The 16,905-nt window shown below is 40.6% G+C and overlaps 1 protein-coding gene across 3 annotated transcripts in view; it reads right to left on the bottom strand.

Annotated features, from left to right (window-relative positions):
* Tcf20 (transcription factor 20) overlaps window positions 1-16,905 on the bottom strand; it is an 88,993-nt gene that overhangs the window by 12,394 nt on the left and 59,694 nt on the right. For all 3 annotated transcript variants that reach the window (XM_052161711.1, XM_052161710.1, XM_052161709.1), the window contains exon 3: window positions 3,050-3,143. In XM_052161711.1, the coding sequence (XP_052017671.1) occupies window positions 3,050-3,143 (94 nt within the window). The remainder of the gene's footprint in view (window positions 1-3,049; window positions 3,144-16,905) is intronic.

Here is a 16,905-nt window from a genome sequence, read left to right on the forward strand (position 1 = left end):
GGAGAATAGATATAAAAGGGGAAAATGAAAGTCCAAATTCCTTGAAACAGTGGTTCAAGGGTTCAAGGCTCTTTTCTTCCTTCCTACCTATAGTCGGTGTCTGGCCAATGAAGCAGCACTTGGACAACTGCACACAGTGCCTACATACACCGTTTTTTAACCCTCTGTACACTCTTGTTCTTCTTAGTACCACTACAAGAAAGACAGAGAGACAGTAGGACAGGAAGGACATTGAGAATGTTACTGGACACAAGCGAGTCACCGGGGGAAGAGGGAACCTAAATTGAGAGATTGACGCATAATACTGGCCTCTAGGTGTGTCTGTGTAGGCATATTCTTGACTAATGGTTGATTTGGGTAAGTGGTCTTTGGTTGTATATAAAAGCAAGCTAAGGAGCACAACAGATGGCTCAGTGCTTAAGAGCACTGGCTGTGATTCCCAGCACCCATATGGTGGCTTACAACCATCCACAACTCCAGAAGATCCTCTTCTGACATCTGAGGACACCAGATATACACATGGTGTGCACACATAAATGTTAAGTTAAACACTCATATGTATAAAATAAAAATAGATCGAAAAGAAAAGAGGGGGCCACGAAAGAAAAAAAAAGGAAACTGAGCAAGCTATTACAAGCAAACACGTGAGCGGCATTCATTCCTCTGTGGTCTGTGCTTCAGTTCCTGCCTCTCGTTTCCTGCTCTTAGCAATGGCCCACAATCTGAAACGTGTAAAGTAAAGCAAAGCCTTTCCTTTCCTCCCCTAGGTTGTTTTGGTCAGTGTTTATTACAGCAACAGAGAAACCTAACTAGGATACAGAACATGTAATCCCACTGCTGGGGGTAGCAGAAACAGAGACCAGAGGATCAGTGGGGCTTGCTAGCAGGCAGCCCAGCTCAAAACAAAATGGTGAGCTCTGAGTTCAGTGAGACCATCTCAAGGGAATGAGGGGGAGTGTGATAGATCAGGGCAACCTGCCACCCTAGTACACCACATACATTGAAACGTCCCCTAAAACAAATAGGTTCCATTACAGCGGTTTCATGTATTATTTTTGTTGATCCTCCCATCTCTCCACCCCAAAGATACTCCACTTTCATGTCACATGCATTCTAGAATTCCTTTCCCTCCCTGCTAAACCACTTTTCCTTTCAATTTTGTGACTTATATCCATGTCTTCACCCAGACAGACACACACGCATTATATAAATTAGAATCTAAGATCTACGTGAGAGAAAATGTATAGTATTTGTTTTACTCTGAGTTACTTTGTTCAATATATACAACTTAATATATCAGTGCTTTCTAATTCATCTGCAGATTTAGTGAAACCCCTATCAAAATTTAAATAGTCTAATAGTCTTCTTTTTGTAGAAATGGGTACATTGTCTTTGAATTTCATATGGAACAAAGAGGTATCCAGTATAGTCAAAAAATCTTGGGGGGGGGGGGTGTACAATTTTTCCATATTTTTTTGTTCCTAATTGGGATGGGGGGGGGGGGGGTACTTGGAGACTAAACCTTGCACATACTAAAGTAAGCATTCTACCATTCCCAATTGCAAAGCTACAGTAATCATGACAGTAGAATATTGGATGAGGCCAAAAAGCCCCATGCAGAGTGGTCAGCTGATTTGCAACAAAGTGCCAGAATTCCATCACTGAATGATAGAGGAATGATTATTCTATAAGTAGAGCTAGGACAACTGCATAGCTCTCGCACAAGTACAGCTCTGAATTGCTACTTCACACAGTCAAAGACTAAAATACCTAAAACTATAAAACTCTTAGAAAAAAAAAAAAAGACTTGGATTAGGTGTTTATTACTTAAGATGACACCAAAAGAAAAGAGATAAATTATATTTCATCAAACGCAAACTCTTACTGGGGATAGAGCTCAGCTGGTAGAGTTCTTGGCTAGCATGTACAACATCATGGCTTCTATCCTCAATATTATGTAAATTAGGCACTGTGGTGTACACTAGATCATCCTTGACTACATAAAAAGCCACTTGGGCTAAATGAGTCCCTGTCTCAAATAAACAAAAAAACACCACCTTCAGAAAAGCAAGAAGTTCAAAGAATGAAAGAAAATATTTGTAATCCATATATCTATGTGGTCAGGGGGACAAAATAATTGAAACAATTTAACAATGGGCAGAGAAGTGGAATAGACACTTCTCCATAGAAGCTGTACAAATGGCCAATAAGCACATAGAAAGATATTCAACATCATTAGAGAAGTACAAAATCAAACTATAGCAATATAGCATCTCACACTCACTGGGATGTCTACAATGACAATAAAGACATAAATATGTTTGGTAAGGATATTGAGAAATTGGAATCCTAATACATTGTTCGTGGGAATGTAAAATGTGTATATATTTTGGAAAACCATATGGCTATTCCTCCAAAGGTTAATAAACATTATCATATGTAACTGTTCTATGGTGACATGATTCATAGAAGTGAAACAAACCCCACAGCCATCACCTGATGAAAGGTGAATCTAACCAGCATATTCTGTATAACAGAGAGCTTGGCAGGGAAAATGAATGAAGTACTAACTAACATATGCTGCTACATGGATGAACCTTAGAAATAGTGACTGAAAACCCCAGCCTCAAAATGTCAAATAGCACATGATTCCATTTATATGAAATGTCTGAACTAGGCACATCTAATGAAACAAAGTAAATCTCTAATTGCCAGCAGCTGGAGTGAGGGGAAGGAAGGTGTTAATGTTTTGTAAATGATGAAAACCTAAATGTTAAATATACTGGAGTAATGGCTACTCAACTCCACAAACACATAAAAACTACTGAATTTTATGTACACTTGAGTAGGTAACTCATATATGAATTAGATGAACAAAATAGGTATTTTAAAAATTGCTATCGTTGTAGCCTCCTCTCTACATTTTTTTAAGAACTTACAAATAGAAGAAAAATAAGGGAGACAATAAAAATATACAGAAGGGGAGAGAATGAATTTGTATCTTCTAGCTCTCTGGATGCTCTCCAAAAGGGTGTGTGGTCCAACTTACCTGCGTCAATGGCACATGGGTAATGGTATCGGAAGGAGCAGCCTTTGTTGTAGCAGCCCAAAGTAGCGCCAGCCTCCTGGCAGTGGGAGCATTTCTGAAAAAAAAGATAAGGCATGTTAGTAACTCCAGACCAACCCTTCTGCAGGCCTTCTCTCTACCTCACCAGTTCAGCCTCAGCATGGCCCCTGTGCTTGCAGGGATCTGTGGTGGGAGGATAGGTTGATAGGTATCTAGCCACCACTTGCTGACCATAAAATGGAAGTATCCAGCAGACTGTTTTAAAGCTAGGTCTCATGAATGACCTCACATCAAACAAAACACGCCAGGGCAAGCGACACTCCGTAGTATGTGGCAGACACATCAGTGGGTGTGGTGCCTATTTACCCACTCCTTAATCTACTGAAATTTCTTTCTGCTATCATGTGCTGTCTATAGATTCTGCTTCTATTTCTGCCATACAAATTTTGTGTAGGAGGAGAGTTAAGGTAGATATATACACACATATAGAATCCTTTTACAATTAAAAGTGGGACTTGATTTCTAACTTTTATAAGATTTTATTTTTAATTTTGATCTACTTATCCCAAATGCCCAATACAAGCATATTTTTCTTTCCAGAAAATATGGGTTCCTGTATATAAATGCTATTTTTATACATGAGTCCTATTTTAAATGTACTAGGAAATCTGCCATGAATGTCTGGCTAAGTGAGACACTATTCTCTGATTGAAGTGTTCCTCCTTATGGTCAGATACTCTTAAAGCAGGGCCATCTCTGTTGTCACCTTGATGTGGCTGTGGTGAGTACTCATACTATCTATACTATCAACATTACCAAAACACAACTACATGTGGCCCTACTAAGGAAAGATGCAGATTATTCAACTTTTCTGGGTGTGGCTATGACCCACCAGGAAGGCTAACCAAGTATTTGTTCCTGCTTCCAAGAAAAATAAAATATGTGTGCTCCTTAAACCCTTAATTCTGAGCTGGCTAAGCTTTCAGAACACTGGAAACTGGGGGGCCTCAATGTTCACCATGCTGTCAGGGTAAAATAGCTAAGAATATGGATCAATGCATTCACCTGGTAGGACCTGCACATGTCCACTGTACAGGTTGATAGGTAAAGTATCAGAGAGGCAGGACCTAGCATTAGGTCACAGGTAATAATGTCTCTTGGAGACATATACCTCCCTCCTAGAAGACCAAGATCCTTTTGGGGGATCAATAATCAGTAAATGTTTACTTGCACCTATGAGAATGAAAGCAAAGATCATTTAGCCTGGAGTAAACCAAGGGCAGTTGTGGGAATCTCCAGGTTATCTACGGTCTATGCCTTCTTCAGGAAAAAAGGCCTCATCACCAAACCAAAGAAACAGAAGACAGCCAGTGGCAGACTGTCTGCTGTTCCTACTAATCTACTTTTCTTATACAAGGTACCCAAGCAATCATTTATCCAGAGGGTTTGAGTTTCAGGCTCTCTCCATCTTGGAGGATGAATCTCAGTTCATGATAGTCAATGAAAATGGCTGGATCAAGAACTCTTGAAAGTCTACAAGCAAAGGAGCTTCTGCAACATGGGCAATATGGAAACAGCAGCATTCTGGAGGCAGAGGCAGGCATATCTCTGAATTTCAGATCAGCCTGACATTTCAGTTCAATGGTCTAGACACTGAGTTCCAGAACAGCCAGGGATACACAGTAAGACCCTGTCTCAAAAGAAAAAAATAAAAATTAAAAAAAAAAAAACCAACCAACCAAACCAAGCAGAAAACCAGACCATCTTGCTTAGCCTCTCTTGAGTACAAACAGTCATCTAATCAACAACACAAGACAATCCTGACAAAGCCAGTCCATCTGCATGGACAGCAGAGTGGGAATATGAGAGACTTGGACTTATCGTGACACTGTTGAGCACTAACCCAACCAATCCAAGAATTTACAGGACAACACAGACAGACACAGACATTCAGACAGAAGGCACAAGCATAAGAGCATGCTCGTGTTTCTTTCTCTCTCTCTCTCTCTCTCTCTCTCTCTCTCTCTCTCTCTCTCTCTCTCTCTCATTCTCTCTCTCTCCTCCCTCTATCTCCCTCCCTCCCCCTGCTTTTTCAATTAATTTTTACAACTTATAGTTAACATTCCATAATTGATACAGAGACTATTATTTGACGTGGTGTTGGGCAAGGAAGGGTTAAATGCACAAACTCTACAATCTAAATAACTACTCTGTAAGTGACTTACTGCCTTAGTTATGTCTGACCTGCCAATTTCTTAACTTTTATTGAATCCACCCACCCTTAAGGACAGAACAAACAGTGCTCACCTCACAGAAATGGTCAGTGTTGTATGCATTAATCCAGACTTAAAATAGTGGCTGGATCAGAATCACTATTATATCAACCAAGATGACCACAGGTCAATGACACACTACACATGTCCTACAGACCAAAAAGTTAACAATCGCCCATAAAGTAGCCTTGCTATCACTCATTTACAGATGAAAACAGAGAAAACAAGGCCTAGACATGGATGTCTGCTCCCTTCCTACTTCAACACCAGTTGCTTTGTCCTTTGTAGGGTCTCTGAAAGCAACCTGCAAGTAAAGTCATGGTATGGAGCTGAAGAGATGGATCAGTGGTCAAAAACAGTTGACACTCTTTCAAAGGACCAAAGTTTTACTTCCAGCACCCACATGGTGACCCACAACCGTTTTCTAACACCAGAGTTCCAGAGGAACTCCTGACTTCCCGGGGCACCAGGCACTAACATGGTACACACACAAGCATGCAGCCAAAACATTCAAACAGATAAAATTTTTAAAAGTGTAATTAATAAAACTGACTACATTGCACCTAAAAAACAGATCCTGCGGGGATTATAAGGACTTCTGAGAAAGCGCCTTATCATAGATGGTTTAGTTCAGTACTTCACACAACTGTAGTATAGAGACCGGGAACAGCACGAAGAACTAAGACAGAAGGGCAAATTCTCATTCTAAGTAAATGTAGTACAAATGAATTACAATGACCGGCTAAAATCCATGTTTTCTGAGAGTCATTTAGTGTTTTCTCTACTAGACTTCTGTATGCCCTACACAGCAATCTAAAGACTATGGGTGTCAAGGCAGAACTGAGGCTTCCAATGCTGTTCATCTGAATCCCCAGTGTCAGTGATCTTTAATACTTTTGCAGAGACAGTAAGTCTCAAATGGGGAGACAGTGCACTAATCATCTGGGTATGGATCTATTTTCAACACATTGATAAAACAAAGATCCTGTCAGAGTGAGGCAGAGTTGCAGGCCTCAGGGGTATGTGGAAATGGGAGCAGGCTCATGCTCTAAACTGCTGCTGATTTTAGAGATGGAAGAAAGGGCCACAAGCCAAAGAATGGAGGTAGTTACAGCTCAAAAAAGGCGAGCAGAAATCTTCCCTAAACTTCCAGAAGAGGAGCAGAGCACAGGTAACAACTAAATTCTAGCAAGTGGTACTCACACTGGACTGCAACCTGAAAAACTGTAAGATAACAGGCATGTGGGATATCATGGCAAGGGACTTCTGAGCAGCTTACAGTGACACAGAAGTGACTGCTCATTTTCCCCTTACATTCTTTAACAAATTTCTCCTGCATGGGAAACACTACAATTTCATATCCTTGTCACGAAGTCAGCTTTGATATCACATGGTCCCCACAGGTGGCACAGTGAGCCTGGTCTCTTTTTTGTAGGTGAAGAAGCAGAAAGAAAAGCAAAGAACATAGACCTGTAGCTTTTAACATAGACCTATAGTTTTTTCCACTAACCACAAGTTCAAAACTCCTCACCCTGGCATGCTTTTCTTAGTTCCATTCATTCATTTAACCATCCCACATTTTGTAAGAACTCATGCTTTTAATCCCAGTACTCATGAGGCAGCTTGGCAGAGCTCTGTGTTCCAGGTCAGCCTGGTCTACATGTCACAAAACAAAACAATCAAACAAGAGAAACTCTAAACAATCAATCAATCAATCAGTAAATGCGACTCCCATGTGCCAATTGACAAAGACAAAATATGAAAACATATCTCTATAAATTCTCCATTTGCTGGCTCTATACCCAAACCTATACTTTAGCCAGTATAATTTCCAGTTCGATTTTCATTCCTTGTTTGACCTCGACTTTTCCCACACTGTAATCCTACCGTGCTGCAGTACTAAGCCCCTCCCCCCACAGCACATGGACTTGAAGAGTGCAGCAGGCAGAGCAGTGACAGTCCCCAGACATACAGGCTCAGTGCACACTACATTATGACTTTAAATCTTGACACATTTTTTTTCTTCTGCTTTTTTTTAACTTTTTGAGACAGGGTCTCATATAGCTCAGACTAGCCTTGAATTTAATTTCCTTCATTTCCTTTTTTGGTTTTTAAAAGCCTTGACATGGCCTGTAAGTTGCTATGCAGGCTAGGCTGAGCTCAAATTTATAAAGATTCACCTGTCTCTTATAGATACTAAGATTATAGGCATGTTGTCACCACTCCAAGATGTTTTTTTTCAAACAGAAAACAGCGTAAACTGATAGAAGTTTTAATTAAAAGTTTAAAAGAAAATCTAATTTTCTTTTAACAGAAAAAGAGTAAAAATTATTTTCAAGCAACTCTGACAAAAACAAACAAACAAATATAAAATCCTTACATTTCTAGACACCAGAAACTTGTTAATAAATTACAAAATGTCTTAGTTTCTGGGTAGATTTTTAAAAAAATATTCATGCAGGCACTTTCACAAGTGCCTGTCACTGTCTAGAAGCAGGGTTTGGTGACTTGAAGTGGCAAACTACAGTGGCTGAATCAACTAGGAGCCATCTAATCCTCATGTGAGGGAGGCTGCAAAGGAAGAATTCTGTATGACTCTTCACTCCCACAACAGCATTCCCCTCTGAGAGTTAACAGTGACCTGAATAATCATGCTGCTTAATGAACATCTCTGAGAAGCCTAGAGCACTGCAGCAGTCGGGTCAGTGCATCAATACCGATCAATTCTGAGCAAGCCTTTCAGACTTGTATCCCAGCTTTCAGCACTGCATTCTTTTGTTCATGCTTACAGTATTTACTCTAGCATCCCTGGACTGGGCACACTAAGAATACATGCTGATGGAAAGAATGCAAGGAATACACACTAATGATGCTGACTTTTCCAAGATTCGTTAAAAAGCTGATGCTTGGGGAAATGTGGGAAAAGTATTCATTTTTGGCTACCAGTAAGTAGTTTATTTCTCTTATTTACACCCCCTATATTCAGGGCAGAAACCTCTGCGAATCTCACTATGTATTCCTGCTACATGACTACAACATGTCTCCATCCAAGGCATTATGCTGCCCTTTATGGCCATTGGATGCAACTTTTCATCCCATTAACTTACTTTCTTTCCAGAGGGCTTTAAAATGTTGGCCAGGACAGAATATGCTTTAGTCTTTTCTTGGAACAAGATCCTCTCCTGAGGTTTCGCTATCAAAGTTCTTATCTGGGAGGGAGCACACCGTGTTTTGTCCTGGAGGGTGGCACTCATGCCAGCCCTACAATACTTAGGACTAGAGAAATGGCTCAGCAATTAAGAGCACTGACTGGTCTTCCAGAGGTCCTGAGTCCAATTCCCAGCAACTGCATAGTGGCTCACAACCATCTGACTGTGACAGTGTACTCACATTATAAATTAAATAAATCTTTTTTAAAAAGCAGCAGCAGCAGCAGCAGCAGCAGACCCTGAGTGTCTTCACATCCAACTCAGAGGGCCTAGGCAGCCCAGAGTTCTTTCCAGGCCCATTTCTTTAACGCTCCAACAGGTACACAGATGTACTAGTATCACTCATGTTCCATAGCTGTTCGGCATGTGTCAACTTCAAAACCTGAATTCATTAAATTCGCGCCTCAAAAGTTGTTAAGTACAAAAAGTCAGCAAGCAGTCACCTTAACAGCATTCACTGGGTAAGGCCTAATTTTGTACTTTAACACTAAGTTTCCAGGTTTGACTGACACTTTAGACTAAATAAGGTTGGTCTAATTTGACTATTATCCACGTCCAAATCAACATAGGTCTAGTGAACAAAAGACTGAGGGCCAAAAGCCATCATATCTCATATCAACCTTACTCTTGTAAAATGGGGGTACTTGCTTTACTTTCCTTATAAAGTTTTGAAAATCGCTGTAAAAGAATCTTATAAACTACCAAGAATATAATTATTTGATTTATAAAAAACATGAAATATCTTTGTACATGTATTATATTCTCAGCGCCCATTAATGTCAAAACCTGGGTACAGTAAACATCTAATAGTCTATTAAATTAAGGCAGATTAAACCCCTGGCTACTATTTACTTTCACTGGACTTCCTCTCTCAGGTCTTCCATGGTTGAACAATACTTTTTTTAAAAAAAAAAATTCTCTTGACGCATTCAGCATTTTAAGATGTTTAAACAGGGACCGAAATACACATGAACACATAACAAATGAAAGAATTAACAAGAGTCCAAAACCACTGAGAAGCTGAGAAGGGCTAAGCCAACCTGAGCAACCTGAGTTACATCACATCCATCATTGTGGCACACCTGTAAGCCCTGAACTGAGGCAGAAAAATTTCAAGCTTGGCCAGCTGATTTACAAAGCAAGACACCTTGTATGGGGGGAGGGGAGGGAAGGGAGAAAAGAAGAAAAGAAAAGAAAAGAAAAGAAAAGAAAAGAAAAGAAAAGAAAAGAAAAGAAAAGAGAAAAGAAAAGATCATATACAGCACAAAGTCCCCAAAGATAGAAATAATCTCTCAATAAAACTGTCCATCCTCACTCCCATAAGACCACCCATCAGTAGTTCTAGGTCTGAACCAACATGAAGGAGAGAGCAGACTCCTTCTACAAGCTGTCCAGTGAATTCCACATGTGTACCAGAGTATCATAGAAATAATAAACAAGTGAAAATTTTTTTCAAAGTTAAAAAAAAAATGGTTCTGGGTAAAGTTGCACACACCTATATGCCCAACCTGAGAGCGCAAGCTAGCTCAAGGCCACTAGGATACATAACCAAAAAAGTTGTGCTACTGAAGCTGAAGAGTATTCCCTTGGGAACACCTTTCAAGCTCCATTAGAGACGGCCCACAGTTAGGATCTCTGGCTAAGAGAGCAGCAGCTGCCAGGTGTAGCTGGTTCCAGAAATAATGCAAAAAAATGCAAAATGTGGGATCAAAATCCAAGTGTGAGTGTAGCTACTCTGGCAGCATCTCCCAATTACATTCCTAGCCTCCACCCTGGGCCAAGAGGAGAGTTCTTACTGTCTCCACCCATAGGTATGGCATGGCCTACCTTCAGTTTACAGTGAAGTCAGAATTTTTTCAGTCAAGTTTGAAGGCTTTTTTCCCTTCATCTTTCCAAAATTTCTGTGTTTCACCTGCCAGGATAGCAGAACTTAGCTACAACCTTGATCAGGTAAGAATATATTATAATACACACAACTTAGACAATAGATTTATCATTTAACAAGCAAACAGGGTAAAAAAAAGACCTCACCAATGCTTCGTATTGTTCGCTCTGTCATCTGTCTATTTCGTTCATTCATTTATTCATTCTCTGTGCTATGTAGCCTTGGCTGTCCTGGAACTCACTCTGTAGACCAAGCTGGCTTGCTCGGTATCTCTCTGACTTTGGAAGACTGGTGTGTTTATCTGTCTGTCTGTAAGTCAGTAACATGAAGATAAATATCCAGCTAAGAAATGTCAAAGGGATCTTGTTATAAACAAGGGCAATGGTTAAAGGAGAAAGAAACAAAAAACAAAACCAAAAAGCCCTGAACATGCTTATTACAAAAAGGGCCAAAAGTTATTTGTTTGTTTGTTTAAAAGAAAGGGTCATATAGGGCACTCCTAGGACACTGTATAAAAGCAACAAAAACTAACAGTGGTATTTCTAGTCATTTTCGTTACTTTCATTTCAGGAGCGGGGACCAGGCTGGAAGGGAGGGTCATTACTAAACATTTCACGCACAATATCTTTATGTATGCTCAGTCATCTTGCTTCAGTGTGAACACTACAGATGATGATAAACAAACATGTAATACTAAGGTGAGTAGCAGTAATTATTCCTAACAAGTTATCCATAAAGGGGAAAGCTCATAATTATCACACACGGGCTGAACTTCAACTGTCATTATAGCAGGCACAAGTACTAGCCACTTGCTGTGGGTTTTAAATGCTCTGTAATTCCCTAACTCCATTTCTCTGCAGTTTTAGTCTTCAGGATAAGCAATAATAATAATTTAAGAAGGCAAACAAAGCAATCTAAAGCAATTTCACAAACAAAATTCATCCACTTGCAACAATTTAAGTTAAACTCCATTCCTCATCCTTCTCAGTATTAAAACACTACCCACAGGGTTTGCTTTGGTCATGTCTCTCTTGCAGAGTATGCCACATCCTTGCACTTATCCGCTGTCAGAACTGTGGTCAATATGTGTCAGCGACAGGCTTCCCGAGTGATAGTTCTGTGGGCTGCCTAGTTGCTTGCTTTTTAATTGGTTTGTATTTTATCTTACCCACAGGTATATATACTTTGCTAAAATAATTTTAATCAGAGGGTTTCTTTTTCAATCCAAGAAGAAAACTGCACAACTTTCCTGAAAATGTTTTCTCTTAGTTAATGTTTTTCATATTAAGAAAAGGAATTTATGTTAAGAGGCTAGAAAGGAGGGGTTCTGAGTGCTGAGCCTGGACTGGCTTAAGGAAGTAAATCAGCACTTGGCCTCTGCAACCCTGAGAAAAGGCTGATCACAGCAGGAGCAGAAACCTGCAGCAGCCCAGTGGTGCTTAAAGAAGTGCTTCAGACAGAGCTTAAAACCTTGACTTCTAAGTTGCATGTTTTTATTTTACTGGTTGTCAAACAGTATACTAGCTGGATAAAAGGAATGGTTACATTTCGTACTTAGTGACACAAGCAGGCCATCCTTTAGCTAAAACTAGGGAAGAGACTCTTTATAGCACTGCTTCTCTCTAGGGCTCAGACCACCTGTGAACTCAGTACATACACAGGAAACTAAATATGAAGCTTATCGTGAGGCACCCAAATAAAAATCTCTATGATTTAACATAGTATCTGCAACTATTAGACAAAAAAAAAAAAAAAAAAAAAAGATTTCTAGCCAATGAAGATACTACTAAAACACAAATCTCCAAAGATGGTCCCAACCTTCTGCACTAAGAACCTTTATTTTTCACTAACTCTCTGTGCACTTATATTTGCATTTAATTCACCAGTTCTTGCTCAGGTCCCATCTGTCTCCCCAACACTCTCATCTATGTAAACTTTCAATCGAATAACTAAGACATTGTAGATCAAGGTCCTGCCAAGCAAAGCTGCTCTATCCAGCAGAAAGAAATGGATTTATGCTTATGGCTTTGAAAATGCATAAAGCTACCAGGAATTTAATCATGGGGGAGTCACCCTAAGGCCTTATTGAAACTTAATCATTACCTAAAAGTCCCACCTTAAATAACATATATGCAATGAGTTTCTATCATTCTTATATTTCAGTTGGAATTAAATTTCAACCCTAAAATGTTGGGGGACAATCAGCTATATGGAAATGGTAGTATATTTAACTGTCAGTGAAACTGCTCACAGATCATAGTTCCCACACCCCAAGGTAGGTTAACCACTGTCCTAGCCAGGCATTAGAAAAGGTCACATTCCATGCATTTCACGTTCCTCTGACTCCCAAGGGCAATCTTATTTCTGGTAACTTGTACTGAAAGGCCAAGCTTGGTCCAGATCTTCAAGAGCACTATGGTGCTCAGGTCTGCAGCCAACTCACCAATACTGAATTCTCTGAAATGACACCTCATTTTCTCAAAGTATGATTTTGTCACTTGTAGCTGTCCTGCCCAAAGTAAAAGGTGAGTTACAAAAGCAGACTAAAGATACAACACTGGGAGATTGCTCAGCTCCAAGGGTAATGACTACTGGTTCAATCCACTACACTTCATCCTGATTTAGTTCCTCCCAGGAAGAAGAATTGAGAAGCCAAGGGTACTTCAACAGGTGAAGAATGAAAACTTCCAAGTAACAAGACAAGGTAAGAAACTCTAATTAAAATGTTTCTCTCCTACCTCCATTTATTTTCTTTCCTTTGTATGTATAGTAGATGCCTGTTTGTTTGCACACATAATGCATGTACTAGGCCAAAGGTCAACGCCAGTGTCTTTTCCTCCATCTATTTCTTTTGGGGATGTGGGGGAATGGCATCTAATCCCCAGAGAGTGGAGGTACAGAAACTTGTTAGCACCACTGTGGGAATCAAATGTGGGGCCTCTAGAAGAACAGTCAGCACTTTAAACCTTTGAACCATCTCTTTAGCCCTTCTCCAACTTATTTTTCAAAATAAGGTCTTTTGCTGAACCTGGAGCACATTTGCTCTGCTAGACTGGTTGGACAGCAAGCCTATGACATCAACCTGTTTCTACCTCCTCAGCATTTGGGATTACAGGCACAAGTGGCTGCATCTAGCTTTTTCATGTGGGTGCTGAATGTCCAAACTCAAGTCCTCATACTGTGTTGCACAGCAAGCATTTTACTGAGTTACCCTGTTTGTTTTGTTTGTTTTAAAACTGGCCTCGTTTGCAGCCCAGGCTGCAACTAATAATGGGACTAACAATGCACCTTAGGCTAGCCTAGCACCTACTACCATGTCTTCTGCTTCAGTCTAGGTACTGCCATTATAAGTGTATGCTGCCATGCCTGACCCTCATGTTCAATATTTTAGTGTCTATTCACCCTTAAGACAAATCTCATTCATCCAACAACCTAAAGGGGTAGTTCTTGTCCTATTTCTCAGTATAAGAAGTAGGCTAAGAGGCTGTAAGACATCATTTTCCAAAAAGATCAATTCCTAGAAGAATGTGTGGACAAAGGCTAATCTGAGGTCTAATGTTCTGTAATTACTCACTGCTAGCAAACTCTTCTGGTGTCTTCAAAGGCTGCTAGTAAACCCTAGGGCCTTTTGTGTTCCCTCCTTCTGGCCCTGAGCAGCAGAATCAATGCTAAAATAAGATGGTGCCATTGTATGAGTTTTCTTTTATAAATGGAATTAAAAAGAAAAAAACAAGTAGAGGATGAAAATAAACTGTCAAAATTAAAAATATACCAATGAAATAAGAGATCCAAATTCAAGGAGCAAAGGGCCATACTTAGTACTTACTGATGGGGAAGTACCATGGGGTATATATCTGGACAGTTTTCTGGATTTTCTGGAGTTTATCTAGTAAGGCTTGAACATGGTCTTTAGAACTGAACTATAAGATCTTGTCTATAATCACCTTAGTAGTTCCCTTTCCTTTTTCCTAAGAGGTGGGATAATATAGGTCTGGAAGGACAGAATGTCAGAATCACCAAGACTCAATTACTGAGAAGCATTTGATAAGAAACGTTTCTGCAGCATGGTTGAAGTCAAGCCTCACCTTGTCAGGACTTTAAGCTAAAGCAACTTTACAAAGATACTTATCAGCAATCATAGGACAGGAAGGAGGGAGGAAGGGAGAGAGGAAAGAAGGAATGAGCAAGCAATGCTTGATAATGCAGCATGTTCTTCATTTATGGGCTCTTGAGTGACCTAGTCTAAGATGTCACGGTGAAGGAGCACGTGGTCTCCAGAAGTGGGTGTGGCCCACAGACTAATTGCTACAGACTCTGCTTTTACCCAAGAGGCAAGTGAGAGAGGAAGGCAGTGATAATAAGAAAGCCAGGAGAAGAGGCTGGGCAGATTAAAAATGAAGAACGTGTTCTTAGTAGATCACAAGCTTCTGAGGGCACAGTGGAAGAGCCTGGGAAAGCAGTAAGCTGTGCATCTTTATGTATGCCAATTTCTCCTGGCAATTAATCTTATAGCTATTTAAGTCACTCCAACAGCAATGGGCCTGGGTACAGCAGGACTCTAGGCCTGATGCCTTTTCCACATGCCCTTCTTAATTCAGGTGAGCTTCTTGGTGTTTACACAAACTCACAGCATCCAGGGACCATGGCATCACACCATTTACACCGGTACTGTGTAACTAAGCTAAGCTACAGTGCCACTGAGTTGAAAAAATTAGGAAACCATCTATTAGAAACCATTGAACTGGAATTTTCACACTTAACTTATAAATAAGAAGTATGTCAGACCTAATTAACAGAGAGAAGATATAAATCCTAGTTTCCTTACCAACTGTTCCTCCTCAGGTGCTCTCTGCCTTAATGAATGGTGTTGCATACAGGCATCCTGGTCCTCTCAAGACCAGAAGCATTGGTTCTTGCCTACCTTTCCTACCTCACGGCACTCTTATTTCAGACAACTAACTCTGCTGCACTGAATCCATACCCTCCTGTTCCCTAATCTGCCAAGCTTCCTCCCTCCTGGTAGCCTGCCTGCAGTGCCAGTCAGTCCCTCTCCTGAGAGTGTCTCAGATCCCAAGGCTGACTCTCTTCATTATTCTGCTCTCAGATTCTCAGGAAACCCTTGCCTGGTCCCAATCGAAAGCAGCCATGTGTGGTCGATCTTCATCTCAAGGCTCCAGTTCACTTACTTGAGCTGATTTATTCCTGGCACATAATGGATGCTGATTAAATGCTGGGTGGATAAACTGAGTATTTGGTGCTACCAAATGCATAGCTAGATTTCAAGCAAGATCACCTCAGAGGTGGAAGAGACAGTTCAGCAGTTCAAAGCAATTCTTTGCATACATGGGAACTGAAGTTTAGATCCTAGCATCATAACAAACTGGGTGACTCCCACAAATGCCTATATCCCCAGTGCCAAGGAAGGTGGAGACAAGAGGATCAAGGGCATTTGCTTCCAACCAAAACCTAAGCCCCAAGTTCAGGAAGAGACCCTGGCTCAGAGAAATAGGCAGAGAGTGATGAGCAAAAGGGCACTAAGATCTACAGATACCTTCTGAGGCCAGCCTGGTCTGCAGAGTGAGTTCCAGGACAGCCAGGGCTACACAGAGAAACCCTGTCTCGGGGGAAAAAAAATCTACAGATACCTAAACACGCTTAAAAACAAACCAGCCAACCAACAAACAAAAAAAAAACACAAGAAGATCCTGCTGGGCATGGAAAATGGACTGATGCAGTTAAGATACAATATAAGGAATCCAGTGAAGAAGTCATTCTGATAGCAAGATGAAGGTTTGAACCAAGGGGGGGGGGGTGTGACTAGAGGCATGCGATATAAAGATATGAGTTATGTAGGAAACAATCCATAGACCGTAGTGTCTGGATGAGAGTGGAGTCACCGGGCTTCTGAGCAGTGGGGTCGGAAACTAGGCATGGTACACTAGCACCGGTATGCTCTGGCTGCAAGGCTTAAGCAGCTGGATTGGCAGCCCTAGAACTTAAGTTCAGTGTGTTAAGAGGTCATGCTTTTTTACAGGAAACATGCTCTTAATATGGCAGTCTGCTGCCACCATCATCACCAACTTAGGACTCAAAGGCCCCAAAAGACAGACACAAAACAAGAAGAAAAGCCTGTACAGGTGCAGACTTATAGCAAGGTTCCTGGTTACTTCAAAACCAAGAACTAGGCCAAGGAATTAAGAATAATAATGCTGGTGGTCCAACTAAATGTATGTGTAACAGGTGTTAATAAAATGTGAACTCCAAAACATCACTTGCTGCCAAGGAAATGGGGACAGGGTTTCAGGTGTGCTGAGGTCAATGTATATGCTTGCTTTTGGTTGGTATACTAATATTTTTAAGACAAGGTCTCATTATGTAGCCCAAGCTACCTTCAAAATCATGATTCTCTTGCCTTAGTCTACCAAGGGCTAGGATTATATTCGTGTGCCACCATGTCTCATCTTCAATGTG

This window comes from Apodemus sylvaticus, chromosome 17 (genome assembly GCF_947179515.1).
Source record: "Apodemus sylvaticus chromosome 17, mApoSyl1.1, whole genome shotgun sequence".
In the NCBI taxonomy this organism is placed as follows: Eukaryota; Metazoa; Chordata; class Mammalia; order Rodentia; family Muridae; genus Apodemus; species Apodemus sylvaticus.